General features: G+C 43.9%; 1 protein-coding gene across 4 annotated transcripts in view; it reads right to left on the bottom strand.

Moving 5' to 3' along the window:
- DGKI (diacylglycerol kinase iota) overlaps positions 1–21,153 on the bottom strand; it is a 221,469-nt gene extending 200,316 nt beyond the window's left edge. For 2 of the 4 annotated variants that reach the window (XM_065038799.1, XM_065038810.1), the window contains exon 1: positions 20,736–21,151. In XM_065038799.1, the coding sequence (XP_064894871.1) occupies positions 20,736–21,127 (392 nt within the window). In that variant the 5' untranslated portion in view covers positions 21,128–21,151. Of the gene's footprint in view, positions 1–20,735 lie in introns of all 4 variants that reach the window. The other 2 variants (XM_065038789.1, XM_065038782.1) reach the window with 2 other exon arrangements.
- Between the last annotated feature and the right edge of the window lie 6,104 nt (positions 21,154–27,257).

Raw genomic sequence — 27,257 nt, 5'->3', positions numbered from 1 at the left:
CAGGTCCTTACAAGGAGACATCACTGCACAGGCAGGGTCAGCTCCCTGACACAAACCTTGGGGGAAGCCCAGCCCTGAGCCGAGGCGTTCGTGGGGCAGCCACAGCCCCACACCTCCATATGGGTAGGGAGGATCTTGCAAAATACTGAATAAGTATAAATTGAAAAAAATTATGCAGTTCCTCAGGCACCACAATCTCCAATTAACTGGAGTTGCATACCTAATGGTGGGCACACCTCCTCAATCTGCAGGAGCTGATAAAATTGTTACTGCCCTCTTAGGTATCCCCCAAGGAATTACTGTTGAGAAACTCAACTAGATCACCTGTTTCTGAAGAGAACAACCCCTAGGTCTAAGCAGCAGATTGTCTTGTCTCCTTGCTGAAGCCCAGGTTGTAGCAGCTTGTGCTGGCACCAGCCATCTACCCTGCCCTCCACCTACAGCTCCAGGATTTGGGAGCACAAAGCTCCCCAACCTGCCTGCACAGCTCAGAGCAAATGTTCCGACTTTGTAAAATACCTGCCTTAGTGGATGGGACTAGCCAGAGCATTGCTCACGGCATTTATAAGCTGCTCTTCCCAAAGCACTGCACAACAGCAGGGTAGAATCCTTGGCAAACAGACTCTTAGCTTGGGGGCATGAGGGCAGATTGAGGCAAAATGCTGTATATTGGGCTGCTTAAACCAGGAGAAATGGAGGTCAAGGACTTTGGGAGAGAAAAAGCTGACCTAGATGGCAGCAGTCAGTGAAAGTCCATTCAAATCTACCTGCTCTACATGCACTGAAATCCTTGATAATACTGGAAATATCCTCAACCTGGCCAAAAACCAACAGAGGAAATCTCTTAGGTCCCCCAAGCTCATCTGTGCCCCCAAACAGGTACCCAAAAGAGCTATTTATACCTCTAGCAAACATTTGTACAATTCATGGTTCAGCCTTTATTCCCAAATTTTATCTCCTCTGGTAAGAGAAGAATGGCTTGCTCTCTGCCATCCCAGCGGTGCTGCAGGGATTATTATTTCTGTACACGGTTTTGGAAAACACTTTAAAAGTCCCCAGAATTTGTCATTCTTCTCAGAAAACACTTCAGAGGAAGACCTGTGCTCAGCACACACCAGCTGAGAGCAGGGCTGGAGCCGCAGCTTCAGCCGCCACCAGCGCCCTGAGGCAAAGGGTGACCCCAGCACACTATCACAGGGGTACCTGGTGTACAGGCCACCGTCTGCAAGCCCAGCACGCTCTGGTACCCATCCCCACACACTGTGACAGTGGGTACAAGAGCAGCTATGCTCGAACACTCAGCAGCAGTAACCAGATGGTGCTATTCTCGCTCCTCTTCAGAAGTCACAGCAAGGACCAACATTGCAGAGACGAGCAAGACAGTTGAATCCCCCCAGAAAACATCTGGAGCCCCGTGTTTATGCTCCCACATGGGCCAAAACACACGTTCCTCTCTGGCTTGTGAAAGAGGCACCCAGAAGAGTGAGGAGGGAGACAAAAAGAGTTAAGCAAATGTCACAAAAACAAGAGACAAAACAAAAGCATTGACACCCACACAAGTTCACAGGCAGCGTCTTGCCAGCAAGTCCATCCCCAGCACCACCCACAGCTATTCATGCTACTTTCTGTCTCCTGTTATGTATTAATTATTCTTGTTGATGGCTCTTCTGCTAACATATCATTGCCGGAGTGACTCGGGTGAGAGCAGTAAAGAGCAACAAGAAGAGTCAAGCGGAGCAGAGCCCACCTAGCTCTGAGGGAACATGCAAGAGAGCCTGAGAGGTCAAAGCAGCCAGCACAGGTATTAACACTGCAGAAGTCATTCAGCATTTTTTCCAAAAACTTTGCTTTACGAACTGCATACAGTCGATAGCATACAAAAATTGTATGAACTGACTATTTAATAGAGTTGTTCAGATGCCATGAGCTTGGGTACGAGAACCCTGTCTAACTGCTTTAGTTCACTCCCTGTCAAGTAGCCCCTCTAGCCTTCATAGCACACACAAAAACTAAAGCATCAGATGGCTTATCCTGCAGTATTCCAGCTCCAGTAATCTGGATTTTCCTGACACAACCAATTCCAAACAGACAAACCACTAAAATTTGCAGCACTATTATGAAGGAATCAGTTAAGTTGCTCCAAAATTAATTTATCTTTTATATATCACTGCCACGATGTTTCCCATATTTATTTTATAAATCAGCTACAGTGGAACATTAACCCTAATTGCACATAGTTTTCCATGCTTAAAAGCACAACCAAAAACATTTATGGAAGAAAAAAAAAAAGTGTGGCTTCACACCTGGAGAAGTCCACTTGAGACAGGAGATGTGTTGCTCATTGTAGCATCTCTCTACATAAATCGTATTTCCTTTACACCACAGCATCCTGATAGACTCCAGAAGCTTAGACCAATATCCTTTTGGAGGCAAAAGTGTTCTTTCCAGCCCATCATTCCTTATTTGGAGCTATATTTTTATGCACAAAATGGTAGTTTTCAGAGGAGGCTAGAGTTATTAAAAAGTTCATCTGTTCCAGCTGCTTATTCCTCACTTAAACTCATCATTAATCTTCTTTTTATGACACCATAATTGTCCCTATGGCAACCAATTATGATGTCACAAACAAGATTAGAATTTTAGATAGGGGAACAGAATTAGCTTCTTCGTTATTTGTTTAGGCCCCTCACGGCTGTCACGCCTGATCAAATCACTGCCCGTGAGTTCAAGAACTCTCTTTTCAATATCCCACCAACATCTGGTATTTTAAGGGAAGGCAGCCAGAAACACAAGTAGCGGTGTGTGCCCAGCGATGCAGGGAAGGTTGCGTTGCACAGAGAAAATCCCTTTCCAGCCCCTGCAGGTCATTCTCTTACGCCCTGAAGCAAGAAAACATTGGCAGCTCTGGTGACATTGTGTGTGCTCAGTAGTCACACTTGCTATGAATACGATTTATTTTCCTGTAGAAGCCTAATCCTTTTTCAAATCCTACTAAATATTTCCCTTCAATGATTTGCTGAAGCAGTGAATTCCCTATTAATTACACAGAAAACAATCATGTATGGCAAGTAAAGGAAAACCCTCTGAGCTCATTTATTTCATCGTATTTTCTTCTACTCATAAACTGCAGTCTATCGTCTATCTTCCTGCAGAATAATCACAAATACACTTGTATGCCTGAAGTTATCTATATTACCCTTCTCTAGTCTTTTTTCATTTCATCTGTACTTTTTCAAGCACCAAACAAGCCAAAGAAAAAATACATGAAAAAGAACAAAGAAGTCAAATATCAGCCACCCAGGTAGCATTCAGTACATCACCAAAAACTGGAGGTGTCTTGTATTCAAGACAAGGATGATTTGTTGCATTCCTCTATCTGCAAGTTTGGATTGTGCCATTCTGGCAAGGTGAGAGCTAAGCTAAGAGCAAAGCTCATCAAAAAAGGGGGCTGTCCCATGGAATAACACTAGGACCTGCACAGAGGCACCCCCCCCCTCTGCCTCTAATACATGCTCCTTTAACCAGCCAGGTCTGGCTTTGAACCATTAAGGAACAATCCTTGGAGACCAAAGTAGTCATGGGCAACCCATGCATATTTCTTTCCAGGTAATTTATTGTAGTTCATGGAAAATGTAATAAATGTGCCCAGTTTCTGCAGAAAGGGAGATGAAGAGGGCAAGAGATTTACTTTCATGTCCTGCATTGGGACCAAATCACAAAACAACTCCTTCACAGCTGCCCCTGCCAAAGGAGCTCCTTTTTAAAGATGCAGTTCACAGCAGACAAATGGCAACATCTCTATTTGGCTGTAGAGCTACTGCAGCACTTTTGAAAACTGACATACTCACAAGTATCCACTAAAAGAAGTCACCACTTCCACTTCAAACCAGTTGTATCTCTTGCCACAAAAACAAACAAACATGCTTTTTGCAGGGGAAAAAAAAAAAAAAAAAAAAGTAAAAAGTTCATGCTAACAAGAAAATACATCTATTCATTCTATTTGTTGGAGGGGGTCCACCTTAAAAACTAATTTTAGCTTTGTAAGACTGATCTCCACAGATTATTTGCAGTCAATAGAGATGGGCTCTTCCAGAGGACAATTTGGAGCCAGAGCCTGAATTAGCCTGGCAAAATGGTCCCCTGGAGAAGACGCTCTCACTTGCTAATGACTGTTGAGGACATCAGGGGAAAGTAGCTTCCCCAGCCTGAAATTATCCTTTAAGAATAACTCCTCCCCTCCTCATATTGACTTCTTCACACATATCAGTACTTGCAGTTTTTCCAGAGCCGCTAAGAAGTGACACCCACCATCAAGGCATGCACATGGGGACTGATCCATCACAACAGAGCCATTAGAAGGAAATGCATTAGTCTTAATGGCAAGAACTGTGCACTCATATGGTCTCTCCCCAAGAAAGTTCTTAAATCCTGTGGGAGTCAGATGTCAGGAACAGCAAAATCAGTACAAGCAGACACTGTTCTTTGACTGACACCATCTCACTATTTTGCCTATTATTTATATTCCTTTTTGGGCTGCAGTTACCAGCAGCCTTCAGCCTTGAACACAAGGTGGTCATCAACCCTTCACATGTAGCCATTAAAAATGTCGGCTTCCTCTTTCTCCACTGCTCAGATTAATTGAATGGGAGCTCCTTAGTCCCAAGAGCCAAATCTCATGGAAATTTGACTTCTACAAAACTCTTGCCCTGTTGACTCGAGCACACTGTGGTGCAGACCCAGGGACCAGAGCATGATGGGAGACACCACCATCCAGCCAAGATCCACCACTTTGGTACCCCTCCCTGAGAGAGGATAAATACTGATCTGGCTGCTCCATGGTCAGAAAGGAGCAGCAGAAATGGCTAAAGAGCACATCAACACTTCCTGAGAGCAGAAACCTTTTCAGCCCTAACATCAGAGATTGCTTTCATCCTCTCTATAAGACAGGAATTGGTGCCCAATAAGTGACTACTTGGGATTTTATTAACCGTATGCATTCTGACACTAACTGCAGAGGCAGCCTCCCAGGCACCAAATATTCTCAGAAAGTGAAGGGAAAAAAAAAAACAAACCACAAACACCACCACTGTTAACCATACACCTGATGTACATTCAGCTTACATACGTCACTAGAGAATGATCTCCCTGTTTAGCTATAAAAATGTGGGTGACCATCCATTACCCACTATTACCCTGATAATATACTTTAATCACGAAATTAAATGGCTCTTGCTAGCAGCCAGAGAACTATTCATCTTCCATGTTCATTCAGTCTCTGGTCCTTCAGAACAGGTTAAGTATCATAGGGGTAATTAACACTAAACATGGTTATTACAACACATTTCTATCATGGAAAAATAACAACAACCAAGGTAGTTTCACAGATGCTACCTAATAATAACTTTGTCTCGCCAGAACTCAGCACTTCCATTCTTTGGGAAATTCTCATATTTCAAATCAAAACAACATAACTTTTCTCTTCTGAATCAGAGTGAAAAAAAGAGTGGGGAAAAAAAAGTAACTGAGCATGAAGAAATTCCAAGGAACTATATATCAGCTATACTATATTTCAGTTATTAAGATGGATATAGAAATGTGTTGCTCATCTATTTTTTTGAAAACAATATCAGCATCTTCCCTTGAAGATTTCAGTTGGAAAATATTACATCACAATTCTAAAAAATAAAATCATAATAAAAAATTTCCACCAGAAAATTTTCAGCCAACTTGCTCCATTATAGAAGACTGGAATTACAAGGAAACATGTATGTTGTGGTACCTTCACAAGTAGTGCCCCATGCCCAATTTTCTCTTAATTTAGAATGACTGAGAGGTCACTTGATTTTAAGGAACAATCCTGTGTTTTCTCATTGCTGTTCTCTTTGAGCAGATCCCTTGCAAAACATCGTTGAAATCTTCCTGGTGTTTTTGCACACACTCACAGCTCAGCCTCATCAGGCAGGAGCCCTGCAGGCAAACCTGCTCCTTTCCACCACCACCTTCTTTGCACACCTCCATCATTCCAGTCAGACGCTGACGCGCACTGTTGTGCCTGCGACCGCCTAATGCTAAGACGTTCTCGCTATTTTGCATTTATCCTCCTATTATTTATGTTTCCACACATAATAGAAGCTGCTTTGTCTGCCTGCGTAGTAAATTCACCTCATTGTCTTACAACCTTGCTGCGAGAAGCTGTTAGGATTGATTCACAATAGGGCCAACATTTCCATCAAGCAAATATCACTCTCAGCACCTGACAAATTGTGACACCGTTTGCAGAGCGACTGAATCAGAAACAAAAAGCTCGCACTGGATGTTAGGAGCTGGGGGTGGCTGGGGAAGGGGCTACCACACGCGAAGTGGGGGCCACTGCCCAGGCATGGCTCAGCTGCAGCAAGACCGGGAGAGCCCCATGTTTTCTGGCCATGATCCTCATGCTGTCAGCAGGAGTGGGTGGAAGAGCTGACTTGCCAGGGAACAGCCTTTTGAAACAGCAGGCTGCTTCTCCTATGGGACAGAAATTCACATCTTTCTCTTTTTCAGCCTTTGGATTAAAATCAGGGTAAACTGGGCTATGGTTTTTCCATCCCAGCTTACTTCCTCCTCCTTTTCTTTCTCTCTTTCACATCCCTAGTGGTCTCTTTCAAGATTGGAAACATACTGCTATAAACCATTACCTGTTGCACCCTAAGCACAACTTCCCACCCTCCCTTCTTGTTCTCATCTCATAACTGCTTGTGATCCACTGGAAATGCCTATTTTTGGACAGCTGAAGGGTCCAAAAGTCTGACTGCAGCTGAAATGATCCAGACTTCTTTTTATGACCTACAGCTCCAAAGACAAGCAGATGGGAGGAGCAGGTACATGCCAGAGCTCCCAGACCCAGCTGTGGGCCCATATCCACATCCTCTGGGAGACAGTCAGCTGCAGCTTTCAGTTTGTAACATGCACAGTTGCAAAGGATAGTAAAATAAGGTCATTGGCAGCAGAAAGGCAAGGCCATTTGGTATCTTGGCACTTCACATGTGAAAGAGGATGACATCCATTTTTTCAGGAAGCAAAAGACATGAGTAATCTCAGGATAAAGGCCAAAGACTGAAAAGAAAGTGAATTACCTTCTTTTTCAGCTAAGTCAGGAGAGAAGGATAATTAGCCTGTGATGAAAGCTTTCCCTGCTGCTGCCTGTGCTCTGCTCTCACCTCTCCCTGAACAAACAGAAGCTCTTAGGAATTAGGAAGTGGGGAGGAACAAACCCACCACTTCCACAAACACAGGTCAGCTCCTTTCTTCCTTCCATCTCCCTCCCAAAAAATCAGTCATCATATCTTCTGTTCCCACAGAGAAATGGCATGAGCTGTGAAAAGAGAGGACCCTCCACACTGGGCTTCAGCAGCTGTGGCTTAGTCTTCTTCTGTATTCACTTCATATGCTTATCTCACTTGAATTCAGTACAAGACCAGGTACTAATATAAACAACAAATTCAAAGTATTACTTTGAAAAAAGGAAATTGGTAATGTAAGCAGCTATTGCATAGACAGGTCAAGGATATTATCACACTCACATCAGAGCTGATGGCAGAGTTATGTTTGGTTGCTTTCCTTTCAGCACTAAGGAGGTGGGGGTAGGGAGAGAAGAGTGTATTTTACAATCCAGGGAGGATTAGGGAGAAAAGACCATATTGCCCAACCAAGGGATTAGATGAGGCTTTTCTTTTAAATTCACTGTTATCTGATTTCTCACATTTTCACCAGACATGAGGTGAAAACAGGGAAAAATGCATTACTCGATCTTGAATATGTGACTACATATGAGGAAATAAAAATATTTGTGTATCATACTAAAGATCTCTTCCAGTTGACTGTTAGAGCCAGAAGTAGCTTATTTTTGTCTCTTTCATTAAAATAAAACAAACAAACAGTAAGCAGAATTTACTCCATTTTTAAAAAAAATATATATATATCATAACATATGACATTTTTCTGAAACAAATCCATTAAGGGGAGAGCACACATACAAGCTCTCGGGGTTCATCCTGCCCTGGAGAGTATTTGTCAGAGTACTTCTGGCTTGAGACTGCCCACAGGCTTGAATGAAGATCCATAGTGCTTGGCTGATACTGTTGATGGTCATCACATCCCCAAGAGCAGTCCAGACAGAAGGATCCTATGGGCTGTTAGATCCCAAGCTATTTCAAGAGGGAAAGACATGCAGTATTCTCCCTGGAAAGCAGAGAAGCTGTTCTTCAGCCAGCCCTTCCTTTGGACAGCACCAAAGTCTTCCAGGCCAGACTGTCAACAGACATCCCTGCAAAAGGTTGTGTTTTTTCTCCCTCTCAAATGGATTAAGGTTCAATAGGCAAGGGGTTTTTTGGGGAAAGAACTGCTATTCCTCCTTCACTTGTCTGAAGGCCATGAGGCTAAACACGATATATAAATTTTGCAAGGGAGCGTCTTAACTGCTATGTTGGTCTCAGTCCAGCTGGTAACTGCCCCAGCATCGCAGCCAACATTAGTCATCCCTCCCACTATCTGCTGAAAAAAAAAGAAACAAAGAGCTGACAAGACAGAGACCAAATAACCCAGCACTCAGTAATTTTGCTGTTCACTCTGGATCATAGAAAGCACAGCATTGCCAGCCGGGTGAGGGAGGTGATTGTCCCACTCTACTATGCACTGGTGCAGCCTCACCTGGAGCACTGTGTGCAGTTCTGGGCACCATAGGATAAAAAGGATATGAAGCTACTGGACAATGTCCAGTGGAGGGTCATGAAGTTGGTGAAGGTTTTGGAGAGGAAGTCATATGAGGAGCAGCTAAAGTCACTGGGTTTGTTGAGCCTGGAGGAGATTAAGGGGCGACCTCATGGCAGCTACAGCTTCCTTACAAGGGGAGGAGGAGGGACAGGCGCTGATCTCTTCTCTCTGGTGACCAGCGATAGGACACAAGGGAATGTCAGGAAGATGTGCCGGGGAGGTCTAGGTTGAACATTAGGAAAAGGTTCTTCACCCAGAAGGTGCTGGAACACTGGAACAGGCTCCCCAGGGAGGTGTCACGGCCCCAAGCCTGACAGTGTTCAAGAAACAATTGGACAATGCCCTCAAACACATGGTGTGAACTGTGGGGTTGTCATATACAGGAACAGGAGCTGGACTCAATGATACTTGTGGGCCCCTTACAATCCGAGTCATTCTATGATTCTACAGTGTATTTATCGAATGATTATATGGCCCACATCAGATTCAAGGAATTGAAAAGCACTGTTTTGCTGTTTGCCATCTGGGCCAAATCAAGATTCACAAGGCCAAAAGAGAGTCCACACAAGCATCCCAACACTACCCTGTATCCAAGCCACTCTAAGTCTGCTCCAGCACTGTTTGTTATGCATCAGCAGGGTTTGTCAAGTACCTTTCACCATTCCTGCAACACCTGGAAAAGCTAGGAAAAAAAAAGCTGAAAAGCTGGAGAAGGCGACTGATGTCTCCTCCTTTTTGCCATGGGTTTGCATTACATTGACAGGGAGAAGTCCAAAACCAGTCTCTATATTCAGTTGCACATAAAATATGCATGTAGCCACTTTTCAGCCTCTGCAACATATTCTAACACTGTAGGGCTTGACAACTTCCACTACTGAAAATCTAAAGGGGAAAGGAAGCAGTTTAACTTGAGCATCTTGATAGTAAAGAATCAGAGATGCAGTACTAGACTGTAAAGCTCACACTAGCCTCAGAGGCAGGAAAAACGGTTGTAGGGAGCTTGGCAACTTAAATCTGACCTTGTAGAATGTGAAGCCCAGTGTTTATGTACTTGTGTGTTCTTTGTTCATTGTACTGTACATCGCACAGCCCCAGGTATGTAAACCCACACAGAGCATCGGTGTCTTGTCAGGAAGATAGGGAGACAAAGGCAAATTAAAGAACGAAAAGGGAGAGACAGCAAATGAGAAATAGAGAAATCCAGAAATTATATCACAGTAAAAACTGGCCAGGGACAAAACAAAAAATCTACTTGTTCCAAAGCCAAATACGCTGCTCTGCAAAAGAAGTGACAGTTGCAACTGTTGGCTACCTGCAGAGGCAAAAAGGAAATATAAAGAATAGCTTAAAGTTCTTCTCATTAATAGAAGGCCACTCACAACCAGTCAGCTGCATCGGTACTGCTTCTATTTCCTTCTCCAATGTCATTTTAAATTAGGCTAAAACCTGGAGGTGACTGTAGTGCCAGCAGCAAAGGATCCTATGAACACAAGCAGCTGGCAAAGACACTGGTACTGGATATCCCTTAAGGCAATATCATCAAAGGCACTTTTCTTTTGTTTCCTATCTACACGGGGCTTTAACATGAATTCTCTCAGTGTCTCAACTTACAACTAACCTCAAAACTCATAATGAAACTTTACTCACATCTTCGACATTTCACTTACTTTCACAGGAGAGTCCATTGCCCTCTAGGGCATAGTCTTGAAACCATAGATCAAGCTAACATCAGCAATTAATAACCAAGGACCCAGCCTAGCATGCACCTACATGTGGCATTTCATTGCCTTCAGAGGACCTACAGGATGCAGTGCTCCATTTGGAATGAAACTCAATGTGTTTTCACAAAAAAATGATATACTCCTGGGATAATTCACTAATTGGATAAAAGCATAAGAACTACCCCATTACCGTCCCTAGAGGAAACTCATCAGCAACCTAATGAAATAAAGTGATGACAGGAAGGTATTTTCTCATCATCTTTTAATGTTAACAGGTTTCAAAGCCATTTAGCTTCCTCATCCTCTCCTATGGTGCCCAGAAACCCCATGGCACCTCTCAAAGCATCAGAGGCAGTCCCCTCTCCTGCATATTACACAGCATCAGGGAGCAGTTTCAGAGCACAGAGGGATTATAAGATGTTCAACTCATCATCTGTGATGAATCTGTGCAATTGAAGCTTAATCCCTGCCCCACTTGGAAAATGTTCCCCAGTGGGTCAAGCTTCATGATGAGTCATACAATTTAGAAGAAATATGATCTGGCTATTAGGGGCTTTGTTGTTTGTTTTTATGAAAAGCTGAAGTTGGGAACATTTGAAAGAAATTAGAAATACTGAAACTAACTTTACAATTCTGAAGTGTTTTGAAGTTAGTGAAATTATCAATATTTAAAGGATTACTACATAAGCATAGTGCTTCTTATGTCTATATTATTCTTATGTCTATATTAAATATGTGAATCTCTTCCTCCACATGTAAGAAGTTTCAGGTCATACCCCGAACATACACGTATCATATAGCCCTAATCAGACAAACTTTAGATGTACATATTAAGCACACATTCCTTAGGAACAGTGAGGGAGGAATGGATAATTTTGAATTCATCTGAAGAGGATAATACAGAGCAAAATGAGGTATTCACCCACCACTTTCCCACTATCTGCACCTACACGTGTCACCACTGAACACCTTCTTCCAAGTCCCTGAACTTTCAAAAAGAGCCCACATCTTTCCACCAAGAGCTCTTATAAACAGTCAGACAGCCAAAGACATTAATACTATTTACCTCTGCAATGCATCTATAGCCTAGCTCAAGCTACAAGGCGGTCACCAGCACCATTCTCCAATGCCAGTAAGTAAACTCATTGCTAATGACATATACCTTATCAGCAGCCTGAGAGAATAGTATCCTACATCTTCTCATATCTCATGTTAAGCCACAAAGGTACACAGGAGGAGCAATGGTGCTTTAAGTTAGTATTGGCTCAAACCTGAGTAGAATTAGAAACCTCCATTTTCTCTGACTGCATGGCCATTTTTCTACAACAATGGGGACAACAAAGATAGTCTGTAGGGCCAGAGAGCTGGAAAACTTTCTAGGCAGAATATGAAGCCATAACCCCTCAAAAAAGGGTGGCCAGACCAGATAATAAAGTAGAAATTTCCCATTATGAACTGTAAATTTTGAAGCTTATTAAGCTTTCAAACAGCTGTGAAATGGAAGGGGATTCTGGCAATGCCATTCAGAGCTGCATTTGAAGGGAAATCCAGGACTGAAATGTTCAGAACATCACTACCAAGCCTTTTTCTAGCTTAAGTGTTTTCAAACCATCAAGCTTCCTCAAAAATACAGTATATATCAGGGAAATACCAGGCTCAGTCCTAGAATACAGACAGACTCAGCCCTGCACCCACTTACTTTGCTAAGAGTGCAGTAGTTAGTGACCATTCGTTCCTCAGAACAAGCTAATAAACCTTTCCCTTCCCCATCAACCCCTTACCTACCTTTATGCCAAGGTATTTCAGGAAGTTAGCAGGAGGTGCTGAGACATTCAGAAGAACCACTTAGTGCCCTGTGGCAGTATCAGGATAGTGAAACTCCTTAAAAATGAACCATCCTGTTTGCTTAATGCACAAATAATTCAGAGGCAAAACCGGTAAATTGTACTTTAAACAAGATCAAATTCTAACATCCATGCACGGATGTTCTCTACCTCTTCCCCAACTTTCAGGTTTTCTCTGAAAGTTGTCCTTTCAGTTCTTTTCTGTTCCACTCTCCTTTTAGCCTGGACAAGAGACCTTGCTGTTAAAACTAGAGTTGAGGATCTGTTCCCACTTTGTCACATAGATTCCATCTGCCCTCTTAAATAAGTCAGTTTATCTTCTTTTGTCTCTGTTTGTCAAAGTGGACTTACAAAGAATCAGGTCCTACACTGCCTGCATTAGGCATGTATTATCACTTACAGATTACAGCCTTACAGGTAGAAAAAAAAATGAGTCAAAGTATAATGAACAAGTATTAGACTTCTTTGTCTATAGTAAGGCTCTGACCAGCACACCAGATTTTTCGGTGTTAAAAACCAAACAGCAACTTTCTTGACAAAATACACTGTCTCCTACTTCATTTGTGGGTCTCCTCTTCAGATCAAGATAGAAAGCTGAGGACTTTTGTAACTGAGAAAGAATTCTAGTGAATTTTAAGGTGGAAAAAAAGCACCTTCCTTCCTAAGCACAGTCACCCTCTGTCCAGCGTCATCTTCAGAGAAGGATTCAGGCACAGTCTGGACAGGGAAGGCAGTGCAGGAACATGGCCAACCTGTGGCACATGGCAGCCAGCAAACATTAGACAAGGTGGTGCTGGTGTGAAGGTCACACACATCTTAACCTTCACCAGTTAAATCCTCCCTGAATTAATTTGTAGGCACAGTGCAAAAGACAAGTTTCCAGAGAGGCAGGAAAAAAAGCCTTTATAAGCTGGCAAGAGATGTTACCGGCTTTTCTGCTGGCAGCATAGAGTGGGTTGCACATGCATCAGCAATGGCCTTACCAGAAGCTCAGCACCCTGAGAGACAGGGTTAAGGGAGAATTCAGGGGCTGACACTATGTGGGCACAAGGGAAGCAGTTATACTTGCAGGCAGGCACATCTGCACACAGAAAAACAAGAAAAGAGAAATAAAAAGAAGTGCAGGACAGACAGAAATGAAAAATGAAACCAGAGACCCTTGGTGGCTTCAGATGGGCCTACAAACCTTGGACTCAGCTCTTGGTACAGCACTGTCTGTCAGACCTAAGGCCTTCACCCTGAGCAAACACATTAACATTTTATATCCATAAATATGTATTTAACTGTCCTTTATTCTGAGGTAATAAAGAAGGAAAACCCACACAACATACAGTGGAATTAGCAACATAATGTCATCCCTTCATCTTACATTCCTGGGCATTTATACAGAGTATGCACCAAGGCTCCTGAACACACAGCCCACCCTGGCACACTTTCCTCAGCCCTCACAAGGACCAGCAATTATTTAGTAGAAAGCACAGATGATTTTCCCACATAGCAGCAACCTGCAAAACACACAGCCGAGTCCATCATGCCCATGGCCTGTCATACACCTTCCTTCACCCTGCAGTTACTCACCATGATGTCACCTTACCCATACACAGCCAAATACACAGCACTAGCCCCCATGGACGCTCCTATAGACTCAACACATACATATACAGTCTTATTGTAAAGTACTATTACACTTTTTTTTTTTTCATATATACCTAGCCTCACACAGCTTTTATTTGTTAAGAGTGGCAAATAGTCAGATTATTAGAAAATGATAGATGAGGAAAAAAAAGCATCAGGACAAACAGGGTGAATAGTATAACTATAATGCATCATTCCCACATGCAGAGTTTAAATAAAATGCAACACTTTGTACAGAGCAAGACAGAAAAAGGAGGCCAAACTTTTCACATTTCATATCTGTTTTATTCCAAGGCAAAGATGCTCATCATCATTTCTATAATTAGAAGAGGTTGCCACAAAGCCATGAGCCTGCTATGCCTGATTATTTTTTTATTCTTCTTTCCTCTCCCTCTTTTCCTTAATATCTGGGAAACCCTTTGGCTGACTATTGGTATCTCATGCCCAGGTAGTGCTGGATTTATCAATAAAGACACAGAAAGAGCACAGAAGACTGTTGCACATACACATCACATTCCCAACATTTCAGCCAAGTTGCCAAATTACTAAAGAAAATATTTTTAAGAATAAAATAATTAAAATAAAATAATTAAAATAAAATAAAATACAATAATTAAAATAAAATAAACACAAAACTTTCAAGAGCCTGGTGAGGCTTCCAGTAAATCATTTCATTAGCCCCCTGACTGACCCAGGCAAGAAGAACTGACTACCTGCTCATTTATTCCAGAGGACTAGCCAGAACAAAGGTGATTTTCCACCCCAGCAACGTTACATGGCATCTAATTCGGCACTTTTTTATGTGATGAAATTTTTCCACCTGCAACAGTCCCAGGGCAATCTGAGGCTGTGTCTGTGCCACACAACAACTTTACTATGTGCTCGTAGAGACTCCCACTTTCAAATCACTGACGCATTTAACTTCTTGTGAGTATGCACATAATTCCACTACAGCTCACACATAGCTTTACCAAGAGTTATAATTCACAACATGTCTTGTTAAAAGCATTGTTAACCTCAGATACAGAAGGGAGAATGTAAGACATGCTCTAAATTAAAGACAGTCCTTTGAATTTGTATGACTTAGAGACATCGAGGAGATGTGGCTGCAAGTCTGGCCAAACTTAGGAGAGAACTTTAAATGCCAACTTAATTTTCCCATAGTATTATTCTTGTTTCTAAACCATTCTGGCTTTCTTCTGCATTATGTCCCAACATAGAACTTCCACCTCAAAGCTTTAGAAAAGAAAGAGCTTCCTGAAGGCCCCTTCATGTACCTAAAAATGTCCAGTGATGTGCTTTGGGAGAAAATTATAAAACAGTGATGGATGTTTTGGGCGACAAAGTAAACTGCGTCACTGTTATGTGAGTGGGTGGTACCAACTCTGTACAGTACATACCCGAAACTCTTAACAAAGACAGTTGTAAGCAGATCTTACCAGATACAGGCCAGAGAGAGAGAATTATCTTTCTTGACATTTGGTAAAAAGTAAAAATCCATCCATCATTTTCATGCTGAACAGCCTCACTCATTTATGGAAACAGGATATATTAAGATTCAAGGAAACTTAAGTAGAAGGAATCAACACAATCAAAAGATCAAAGGCTTGTGTTGGATGTTTTCATTTTTACAAATGTCATTCAGCTTTAATTATTTATAATGCTTCACAGTACACTAGTAAATGCTGTCATATTTCCTAAAATAATTAAGTCTTAGTAATGAGAGACACCTCTATCATCTTGTCTCTATTTAATATTTACTGAGCAGTGATGTGCTCTTTATGATCATTATCATGTCTGTAAATAAATGCAGCAAAAAATGAGGATGTTTCCTTTCCTTAAATTTCTATTTTGGTCTGAGGCCCCATCTGCACTCCCAGGTACTTACATGCTCATCAGCAATGACAAGGCTTGTGTAACCAGGGATTTCCCAGGATTTCTCTGCGATAGCTTCCCCCCCCCACTTCAAATGCGGCAACAAAACCCACTGCAATTGTAACTCCAGCTACTTTTTGCCACAACAGACAAGTGGTCATTGCTGATGGTGCAGGAGGAGAGAGGCCAGCTTGAATCTTGGCTTCTTCTTGCAGAAGAAGAGTCAGGAAAGCACACAAGGCACATCCTGAACAGATTCACTTGGAAAGTCAGAGAAAAAAAATCAGCCATAGAAACTCAAACCACCTATTTTAGATAGTGACATTTCTGAGTGGAACTGGATGACCAATGGACACAATGAGTTAAGAAAACCACCACCTCCAGCTGCTACCATCACTAGAAGTAAAACGCATGGTGCCCTTCTCAGGCAAGCCACCTCAGCCAGAGACAAAGCATGGCAACCAAGCCACCAACCCACAGCCTGTTAACAGCACAGGACCCTGTGACAATTCATTATGGTCCCAATCTTGGAAATCCCTAAGCCATTTGCAAGCAAGAATCATAAAGCCCGCCACATGCTTCATTGCATAGTATTTCTCCACTTGGTCAAAATGAAATTACATTTCTCTAGATAAACTATTCCCTAGTGACAAGTGTTTGCCAAGTGCCACTTGAGATCTCACAAGAGGGCCATTAAAACTTATAACTTAATTTTGATTTTCAATTCCACTAATCCAGATTCCCTGAATTTCTAAATAATAATTAATAAGAAATTAAAGCCATTTGCAATATTGATGGTTTCAGTCGGTGTGCTTTTTGGGTTGCGTTGGTTGCTTCTTTATTTTTTTGTTTGGTTGGTTTTGTGGAGGTTTTGTTGCTGTGTTCGTTCTTTTGTTTGTTTTTCTTTTTACCTTTTATTATTTCTCTAAGCTTAAACAACTAAATGACAAGACTGCATTTCAGGTAAGTTTTTAGAGCTGCAAACACCTGCAGGAAACCTGCCAGACAGAGCTTTATTTCCAAAGATTTGTCTACCCATATCCTTTTCATTGTGGAAATATTCTTATTGAGCATCTCTTTAGTGTAATCTGAAACTCACTATTTCAAAAATTACTTTGGGGAAAGCTACTTTAATCTCTAGCTAAAAAAGACCATGAAGTTCCTCACAGAACTTTGCAATGACAAAGTAATAACAATTAAAAGGAAAGAACCATTTACCCACTACCTTTGTGTCCCAATATCTTGTAATTATTCTGCTGGATCTAGAAATGTAGGGAAGTAAACACTTCTTCAGGAACCAGTTAATCTGTAGCGAGCATTTCTCTGGCAGGGGTATATATTTGAGCCAGGGTGGGTTTTGTTGTTTTGTTTTTCATCTGCCAATTTCTTCACAGCAGGGGGGGAAATTGAACTTTTGGTTCTATCACCTTATGAGAAAAACTTTTCTCATTTTGCGAGCCTTTTCTAAACAGAAAAGCCCATCTCTAGGGTAAAAAAAAAATAGCCCTAAAAATGACTGCTTAGCTGTTGGCATTCTGATGTTAGCCTCCAACCATTAAGTTGGTTGGCTGCATTTAAGTGCTTGAAGCTGAAAAGGGAGACCATTTATCTGGGCTTTCATTCAGTACCCTTCATCAAGGGACCGACACTTCTGATTGCAGACTCCCCCCATTCCCTCCCTCACCAGCCTGCATCCCCAATGGGACCAGCGGTACCCATCACCTCAACACCCCGTCTTACATCAGGCACGGCAGGCGCCCCATCTGCAAATTGAGACCCACTTAAGGGACGTGTGTTGGCAGCACACGCACACACAGAGAAACAGACACACTTTAAAGCCATTAACTCATGCACAAGCACAGATAAGTGGCATATCCCCACTGTGTATGTATACATAATTACAGCATACTACTAGAAAGGAAACAGCAAGCATTTACCCTTAACAGAATGATGAGCTTTTGGCCCAGACAAGGAGCTTTGTGAACATCAGGGGCAAGGTGGGTATGGGCGGGAACACAGCAAGGTCAAGGGGGTTGTGGAGCTCCCTATGAGGCACACCTGTGTTATTTAAAGCAAGTTTTTTCCTCCTGATGGATTGATATGTGGGACAAACATGCTTACATTAGTACTTACTACCCAAATTCATTGCATATATAAAACAGCAGTTTCTGCATTGTAAGCCACTGACTGCATCAGTACAAAACATTGTTTTCTGAACTATGTTGCTTGTGGTTTTGGTACAATTTTAGAGAAACTAACAAGTTATTTGTATGCAACAACTATGTCATTAGCTAAATAGATCTGCATTACAATGAAAGCAGTTCATCAACAGGAAAAAAGGCGGGGTGGGGGGGGCGAGGAGGGAGAAAAAAGCTAATGCTTTAAGTGTGACTTGTGTAAACCATACTTCCACAATAGGGTGTGACAAACCTAAAATGCGTACAGGTAATATTTTTCTTCTTCCTTTTTTCCCCTTGTGACAATACCTTGATGTCTCTTTCAGCCACTCATTTCATTCCTTCAGTTGCCACAAACAGATTTTTTTTACAAGCATTTTCATGTTTCTTTGTTATTTTCAGCCAGTGCCAACTGTTGGTGGTTTGTTTTTTTTCATGCATATGTAAATACAGATATACGGGTGTATGTCAGTGTAATGCACCTGCATAGAGAATCCTGAATGAGCTGTTTGAAAGTCTATATGATGCCTTGAAGAACTTCTATTGTACTAGTGGATAAGGGAGTCCAGGTGCCAACATAAATAGATTTTCCTGTATATAATATAGTCATTTACATTTACAAATGTATTTCAGCACCATAATTTACTGAGAGAAATGGTAGCAATTTAAGGAGCCTGGGGGGTGCAGGGTGTGGAGAGCTCAGTGGAGGTCCTTTGTGGAAGTTTTCTACTCTTTTTATCTACTCAGATTGTTCTCATTATGGGGGAGTGTGCATAATCTGTAGGAAACCAGCTCCAGAAGAAGAAAAGGTGGGGAAATCCAAGGATGCAAAGAAAATGTACTTTCTTGCACACATCCTAGGTCAAGTACAATGAGTAATATGCATCAAGAGATGCTTAGGAAAAAGCTTTTATATCTAATGGTTCAGGACTCGCTGTATACTTGCCTAGCTGAAGGAGAGGGAAGAGAAAGAACAGAAATAAAACCAACTTTTCCTCCTACAAGCCGTTATTATGAAACCCGTACCAACACACACCATGCAGAAAGCTCCAAGGATACTCATGTCTTTAACACACTTCTAGATGATTTATAAAACAGGACATTACAAGCATATTTTAATATCCAGGTCCCAAAAGGAGATGCAAAAATGAACACAATAAAAATGAAAATGTATAGCCTAAGTAGAAGCACCTCCAGGATTTATTGTGAGCCTCATGCCTTCTGTTCCAAGAGCAGACACATTAGCAAACCTGCCTCATTAGAAGTTACTTCAACAGCTCACCTGCAAAATCTGCCTTTACCCACAACAGACAATTTGCCCTTACATGACATGCACTAAGAAAACTGCCAGGGTAGAGGTGCAAGAGTACTGAGAGATGACCAATGAAATGCTCTTTAGGTGTTCAGTAAGTTTTCCTTTTCCCGTCACTTACCTCGTTGGAGTCCAGTACGAATCATCCCAAACTTCACACTCACCAGTGAGACCATCAACCCTTATGGAAAAGTCTCTCTTATATAAAATTTCAACCATGAAGAGTGTTTAATTATGTCAGTTTCAAGCCCTACCACATGCAGAGACTCAAACCATTGCTAAGCTGTATCTCACACATAAATTGACAACATGGTAAAAAGAAGCATCTCCGTGCCAGGTAAGATTCTTCAGCTAATTTACCTAGAGCTAGAGACGCTCTTTCCTTGTAGAGACAACATAAACAGCAGGTCTGGTTTTCCATCATCCCAGTTAAGAGGGCTCATCCCTAAGCACGCTAGAATACTAATTACTGATGGTGTGCTGCCTCCACTGGGGCTTTGCAGCCAGAATTAGGTAAGACTCCAGAACTTTTTGGTGTGAAGCTTGTCAGACAGCAACTGCTTCCAGCAGCTGCTGACCATTAACAGTTCCTAGGTGGTAACAGAAAAACAGACAAACCCCTCCAACAATCCCTTCATGCAGGTGTATTTACAGGAGGAAGAAACCTATTTATTTGACATCAGAGATATGGGAGAATGTGCAATCCTAAAAATACAAGAGTCTGGTTATGAAAGCAACGTCCTGCTTTGGCTATAGCATGTCCCATGGCACCCCAGTGGCTGCCCTCGGCCCACAGACACACGTGGGGTGCTGGATACAGCAGCCACCTACCTTGTCACCGCTGAGGCTTATACAACGGCTGCCGGCACGGGCTGGGGGCGTGACCTGCACTCCGTGAGACTTCCCACGGAGAAGCCCCTCTCGGGAGCAGCGATGCCACCTGAAAGGTTGGTTGCTTCCCCCCCGCCCCCCCATCCCTTTTGCGAGCGTTTGGAGGCGCCGGGAACACGGGCAACCGTGTTTTTAAAGAAGAGGGCAGAGCGTAAAGACCGACCTATTCCCCTGACAGACGGGCAAGACACCCGACTCCGAGTTAACTCTGAACTTCAGCCACACAGACTGTCCCCCTCCCCGTGTCCCCCAACGCTGCCGCGCTGGAGGAGCACCGCAAACCTGACGGCAGCGGCGAGGCTGGGAGCGGGTCACTTCCTCAACGGAATGCCGATGTGGCGGGGTCTCTTTTAGGCTTCGGAATGAAGAAAAAGCCCCTCAGGCTGCAAGGTGCTGCCCTCATGCCGCTGCCCGGCCGCACCGCCACCGCACTCCGCCTGCCGCCTCCCCAGCCGCCGGCGCCCCGCTCCCGAGAGATGCCCGAGAGGGGCACCGAGGGCGCCCGGAGCCGGCCCCGCCCGGCACCCACCTGTAGGACACCTGCTTCCTGAAGGTGAGGCTCCGCAGCTTCTCCTCCAGCGACTCCTCCGCTGCAGACAGCCCCGGATCCTCCGGGACCCCGGCGGCACCCGCCGGCTCCCCACCACCCTCAGCCCCCCGGCAGCCGCTGCCACCCGCCGCCCCCGTCTCCTCCCCACCGGCTGCAGCAGGGGGATTCATTGCGGTGGGGCACAAGGGCCAAGAAAGAGGAGGGGTTGGAGGGGGCAGACGGGGGGTGGCCAGCGGCTGCAGGCGCTGGGGGGCGGCGGTGGCCGGGAGGCCGCTGCTCCCGGGGCCGCGGGGCGCGCTGCGAGCCGCGGTGGCTGCAAATGGCAGCGCGACCGCGCAGCATCCATCGGCGGCCGCACTGCAGCGGGGCATTGTGGGAAACTCCCGGCCGCGCCCGCCCCCCGCCACGCCCAGCCGCCTGCCCGCCAATGCCGCGCCGCATCCATCGCCACGCCCCCCCAGCCGCTGCCACGCCCTGCCACGCCCCGCCCCCTCAACGGGACCGTCGGGTCGTCCGTGGATGGGGGAGGCGGGAGGCGGTGGCGGGGCGCAGGGACCCGGGGCTGCCGAGTCAGGTTTTGGCCTTAACCGTGCCCGGTTCCCTCCCAGCATCACCTCAAAAACACCTTTGAGAGGGACATCAAGTGCCCCAGATCATCCAGCAATGCCCTGAGCTTCTTTTACCCCATGCTTGTTTACATACTAATCACGCCTAATTGTTTTTCCCAGGCAATTTCCATATAGTGTGCTCAGAATGAAAGCACCCAAGTCCAAAGAAATGTCTTTTGACACAAGCATCACGGTGTTCCTTAGTAAAATAAATTATCTTCCCACCTTGTTCCCTGTTTCTCCCTTTTGTTCATTGGGAAACACTAAGGAAAACTTTCCAGGGAGGCTTCAGCACAGGACTAATGAAGCATGTGAGCTAACAGTGACAATAAGATTTAAAAGTACAGAAGACATCAAGGTCTGGGACTATTCAGAAATTACAGCAAGAATTATCACATCCAGAACTTTATTCTCTGCATCCAAAACTTCTCCAAGGCAATGTGATCCAAAATAGAAAGCTGTAAGAAAAAAAAAAAGGAGCAGCATGAACAATGACACTCTACTAAGAAGGCAAACCCTACAGGGACAGATTTCAGAACCAGCCCTTCTCCATGGATGACTTCCCTGAGTGGCTTTGTCCCTTCTTTGTGATCCTTGTGCCACCACACAACCAGTGACATGGTTAAAAGTCAAACAGGTCACAGCATTTACCTGCTGCCCATATGCAGCAGCATGCAAATGTTACAAAGCCTTGGGTATCAGTGAGACTTGTGACAGTCAGTAGGTTCTTTACACCTGATTCTTGTGCCTTCTCCAGCCCTATTGAAAGATTCCGCTTCTTCATACTTGGCACACATATTGTGTATACATCTTGCATCTCAACTTCAGCAACGACAAGCTCTCCAAGCCAGTCAATCAACATTCTCCTGTCCCTTGTTGGCAGTAGAGAAGGGTCATGAAAAGTGATTCTTTTTACTACAGTTTAAACATTTAAAAGTTTAACCAGCTTTCAAAATTATATTCATAAATGATGCATGTATTATCTACATGCACACGTGCTTCCCCCAGTAGATATATAAATTTTCTCCCTCAAACCTCAGACTACTTTTAGTTACTAATGAAGCACATAGAAAAAAGCATAATGAAACCATGTAATACATGGCTTACAGGAAGAAAACTAAAGCTCTTAAGCAGAACTGCAAAAAATAAGATCTGGATCCTGCTCTGCGCTGCGTGTGGACATATCTGCAAACCATTGTGGAGCTCTGCTGAAACCATCCATGCCTTGTCCATGCAGAACTACGACCTCAGTCAGAAGGTCTCCAGACGAACTTCCACGGGAACTAGCAGTCAATATTGCTAATGGAAGCGTCTGATTTAAAAGCATGTGACAACTCCTTTCGCAGAAGGAAACTGAAATATTTTGAGATGTAACTGTCAAAAAACCGTTCAGATCTAGCCCAACAACCACCTTCAAGGATGAAGAGCAGGACCATAAGCACCCCTCTCATCATCAAGTTATCTTTGAGGTTTTGTCATTGGTGAAAACCATCTGTTCTGTTGCTATGAAAAGATGCCAATGGCATATGCAAAAATACATTTTAATGGCAAATTAATCTTGCACTTGGAGAGCAGAACAGCATGCATCATCTCACAGCTTTCTTCTTTTTGCCTTTGGTCCTTATGAGAACAGCTCTGTGGCCTGTGCCCTGCAGATCGCTCTACCTCCCTCAGAACATCTGGAGCAAAGCCTAACAACAAATCAGAATCTGCTAACCCCCTATCCAGTGCACATCCACGCCACTGAGCCACGTCTGCCTTCTCCAGCATAAACCCTCTTGTAGCTCCTGCTTGTCAATAACCACTTTGCCCACATGACCACATTTACACTGTGCACTGGGATTACCTGTTTTTCCTCTGACTGCTGCAATTTGCATGACTCATTTGCAACATGAAGTGCTAAATTGACTTCCTATGCCTTTTTCTGAATATGAGCAATTATGAGAGACTCTGAGGCTCGTGAAGGAAAGCCCTGCTTACACAATTACACCTGTGGCATAGCTGTCAATTCCTGTAGCTTGAGAAAGGCAACAGCAGCAATAACTTTGTCAGAGCATCTCGTTTGCTCCAAGACGTGGCTGCAGACATACCACTCGATCAGGATGGAAAGGATGAGCCCCAAAATAGCTTTTTAGCAGGTTTTGCAAGTATCTGGGATCATTGTTCTAGCAAGAGACTGAATTTGCATGACTGGGGATCTCGTTTCTTCATGCCAAGGGCTGGATTGTCGGTTTCAGAGGAGAACCCCACACTACAGTGACTCCCCTGCTCATCTGGGAGAGCTGACAAGCTCCCGCAGGTGGGGATGCTCTTTTTCCTGGGTGGAAACTTCACACCACACTGCATGCCTTGGAGAGCAGGGTGGATGGTGGGAATGAAAGAGGAAATGTGGAGAAAGGAGGGAATTCAGCCTTTTGGAGGAAAGCCAAGGGAAGGAGGTTTATTCCATTACTCACATGTCTGTTAAATCCCATTCTGAACACTCCAGCGTGCACAGGCTGTGTGCACTGCGGTAAGTTTTATTTAGAGTGGGAGGGACTGAAAATCCTATTCCTAATGGAAAAGAAGTGGATATATAAAAAAGAGGAGTGGGGAAGAAAGCGGTGAGGCAACCTTACTTACTTGGTGAGCCAGGCTAGCCAGGGAGAAGTCAGTCTGCTCTAAATGTTCCATATTCCTTAAGATCACACAAAATTCACCCTCAGGATTACCCTCGACATTCACTATCCAGGAAAATATAGAAAAATGCATATATTTATACACATACACCTGTGGGGTTTGTTTGTTTGTTTGTGGGGGTTTTTCTGGTTCGGGGTTTTGTTTGGTTGGTTTTGTTGGTGGTGGTGGTTTTGGTTTTCATTTGGTTTGTTTGGTGTTTTTTTTAACACAACTAAACAAGCATCCAGCTTCCCTCTCCAGAGCCAATGCTGACAGATATGCCCACAAACACATTTATTTTTGGTCAGCATTTGAAGTTCAAGCAGAGCATCGCTTATCCATCATATAACTGAGGGATGCTGAGCCTTAACATGGAGTCACCTGCCCTCCCCTCAGCAGATCACCCTGTCGGGCAGAGACACTTCACCCTGCAGCTCTGCCAGCACTGGCTCCAGTCAGATCTCCGGCAAGTTACTGCTTTCTGCTACATTCTATTTTGGTTTTTACCATTTTTCAGCTATTTCACAGCACTACTCCCCTTTCTGTGCGTAGGCTGCCATACCTAGAAATAGGCCCTGATTCCTGTTGCCAAGGTGTTCAGTGGAGGTGACAAGAAGGGCCTGATCCTGGCTTGGAAGTGCTTGAGTGCTGCCCCTTCACAAATGCCAGGGATCAAAACAAGGGGTTTACCAAAGAGGTTTAAAAAAGAGGGCTAACCAGAAGCTAAGCATTTCTTTAAAGAGTGGAAGTGAGACAACCCAATAGACATGGACAGTGGTTATCTTTCCTCAGTTGCATTATAGCAAAGATAAGGGCCAGAACTTGTAATTTCCTCCTTACTGGAGACACACACACAAAAAAATTTATAGCTACATATAGGCCTCATGCAAATACAGCTTAAGATTAATTCAATAATTAAAAAGTTAAGTCATTCCTGGCTTCCGTGTGTAGCCCACAAGAGACAGCACCAAGAAAACGAGAAACCAAATCAATCACTTTAATTTTCTGAAGTACAAACTGAAGGCAGACAAGACACACAAGTGTCACTCATTCAACATGAAGTAAAATGCTTTGATTTCTAATTACTACGTTCTCTGGATCAGCTTGCCTTGCTTAATCTCAGAGTGCTTTATAGAGAGGAGGAAACCACCACTGGCCCCATTTCACAGAGCAGGAGTCTGAAGCATGGAGAGTGGTCAGCCAAATTCACCAGCACACCATGAGCAGGACGAGACCTCAGTCCCTATCCAGTGATCTCTCTCTACTGGACAAGCTCCTACAGAAATATTTTATTTATAGCAAGCATGCAAGCTTTTGCTCACTGCTTCTAAACTCCAAGCTAATGAGGTCCAGATTTCTTAAAAAACCCAATGCAAACAAAACAGGAAAGGGAGTACCAATAATGAATCTACCATGAAATACCTGCGGGGGTGGAGAAGTCTGTGCTGTTGTAAAATAGGCACAAGTTGCAGCTATCAGCAAAGGGTGAAGACTTACTACCCAAATTGTGCCATGAGAGGCATTGCAAGCTGCATTCAGACCCCCTTCCTCCTGCCCTGCAATGGGAATCAGCCTGAGAAATGAGTATCAAAATTCAGCCGTGAATTCAAACAGCTTTGCAAAGAACAGCATGTACCGGAGGGTGATAGGTAGTGAGGCTGACAGCTCACCACCCAGGATTTCTGCATTGTATGTGGGTTTCTTTTTTAATCACAGTCTTGTTGCAGCATTGCCTGCTGGGTGATGCTTTAAGGGTAATGCTGAGACCCCAGTTGATTCTTAACCAGTCGTTAATCACCAGTTGGTGTTTTGTATGCTCCGAGGAACTGAGCTCAGCTAAAACTAAGCCGAGGGTAACTTCCCCAATCAGTCACGGCCTAATGATTTTCCTCTAAAAATGTTATGTTTGGCTTGATGCTGTTAACAAGTGCCCTGGATCAATAGTTCTGGCAAGTGAAATTGCCCATTCTGAAAGCAAAGGGCACCCAGCAGCATCAGGAGGAAATGCAGTGGCTGCAATAACCTCCGAAACAATGACAGCGAAAGACCGGGATGCAGAACTTCCAAGACTAAGTAAAGCCCTTCTCCCCCCACCTTTCAAGAGAAAGCACCACAGACCTTCTTCATCCAGGTACAGAAAGCGAATTTTGTGAGAAAGAGCTACTTCATCATCTGCTGTGACCAAAGCAGGGTTAGATAGTTGTGGTGCTGGAAGTGGGCTCTGCCTGGGAGAGACAGACACTGCACAGAGACACAGACCAAAAAAAATGGATAGGCAAAATATAAACCTGACATTCCTATTTCCTTTTCTTGTGATAGTGAACGGTGGTGAGCAGCAAAGGCAATTTGGGGGTTAAAAGCAACATGGTAAAGCTTAGGAGAGAAGAGCTGCTTTTTTCTTCCTTCACTGCCAATTTCTTTTGCTACTTCAACCTCTTTAGCTCAACACCAAGGCACTCCTGAAAACACCTTCCATCAGCTACAGATTTAGTGCTGGCCAGCGTGTTTCGATTTTCATGGTGTGTTTGCTTCCACAGTCTCTAAAGCAGCCTTCTTTAAGAGGCCTTGAAAAGGAGGCACCAAAGTAATCTGTCATGCTCCCATTTTCAGTTCAGTAAAGCTGGAATTATTACTTCCATCACTAGTATTTCCCTGTGGAGGATAAGCTCTTAGTTGCTACTATAGGGATGCATGGTACTCATTTATGAGGTCCCTTTCCTGGTAGAAGAGTGGTGTAGTATACATGACTATACCATTTGTGAAGTTGGCTCTGCACAGTGTAATTTTCACATCTGCATTAGGCCATCCATCGCCAAGTTCCCTGGATGGCCAGCAAAGCCACCGAGTCCCCAGACTGGAAGAAATGAAGTATTTGATTCTCTATGTCTACTCGAAGTAGCAAAAGGTCACCTCTGTCCCCTGGCTGGCAGCTGCTTCTGGGCTGCAGGGCACAATCTCGATGGCTGACACAGGCAGAACAGCAGCTTCTGAACTGCTGGAGAAACCTCCTGAGCTACCTCGGGTGAGTTGGGGCAAGGGATGAAGCTGAGGCCAGTGAAGGACCCAACCCCAAAAAGCCAAAGCAGAAAGAGATCTTTTAAGACTTTGGTTTAAGCAATTAGTTGCCCAGTGTAAATGCAGCACAGGGAAAGGTCTCGCCTTCCAGAGGGCTATTTGGCCCACACGAATTAAGCTCCAGAACACTCCCGACAGGTTGATATCACCAGGCTGAAGC

Source organism: Columba livia, chromosome 1 (assembly GCF_036013475.1).
Source record: "Columba livia isolate bColLiv1 breed racing homer chromosome 1, bColLiv1.pat.W.v2, whole genome shotgun sequence".
In the NCBI taxonomy this organism is placed as follows: domain Eukaryota; kingdom Metazoa; phylum Chordata; class Aves; order Columbiformes; family Columbidae; genus Columba; species Columba livia.
Note: the sequence above shows the minus strand (reverse complement) of the source record. Positions and strands in the feature narration are given on the sequence as shown.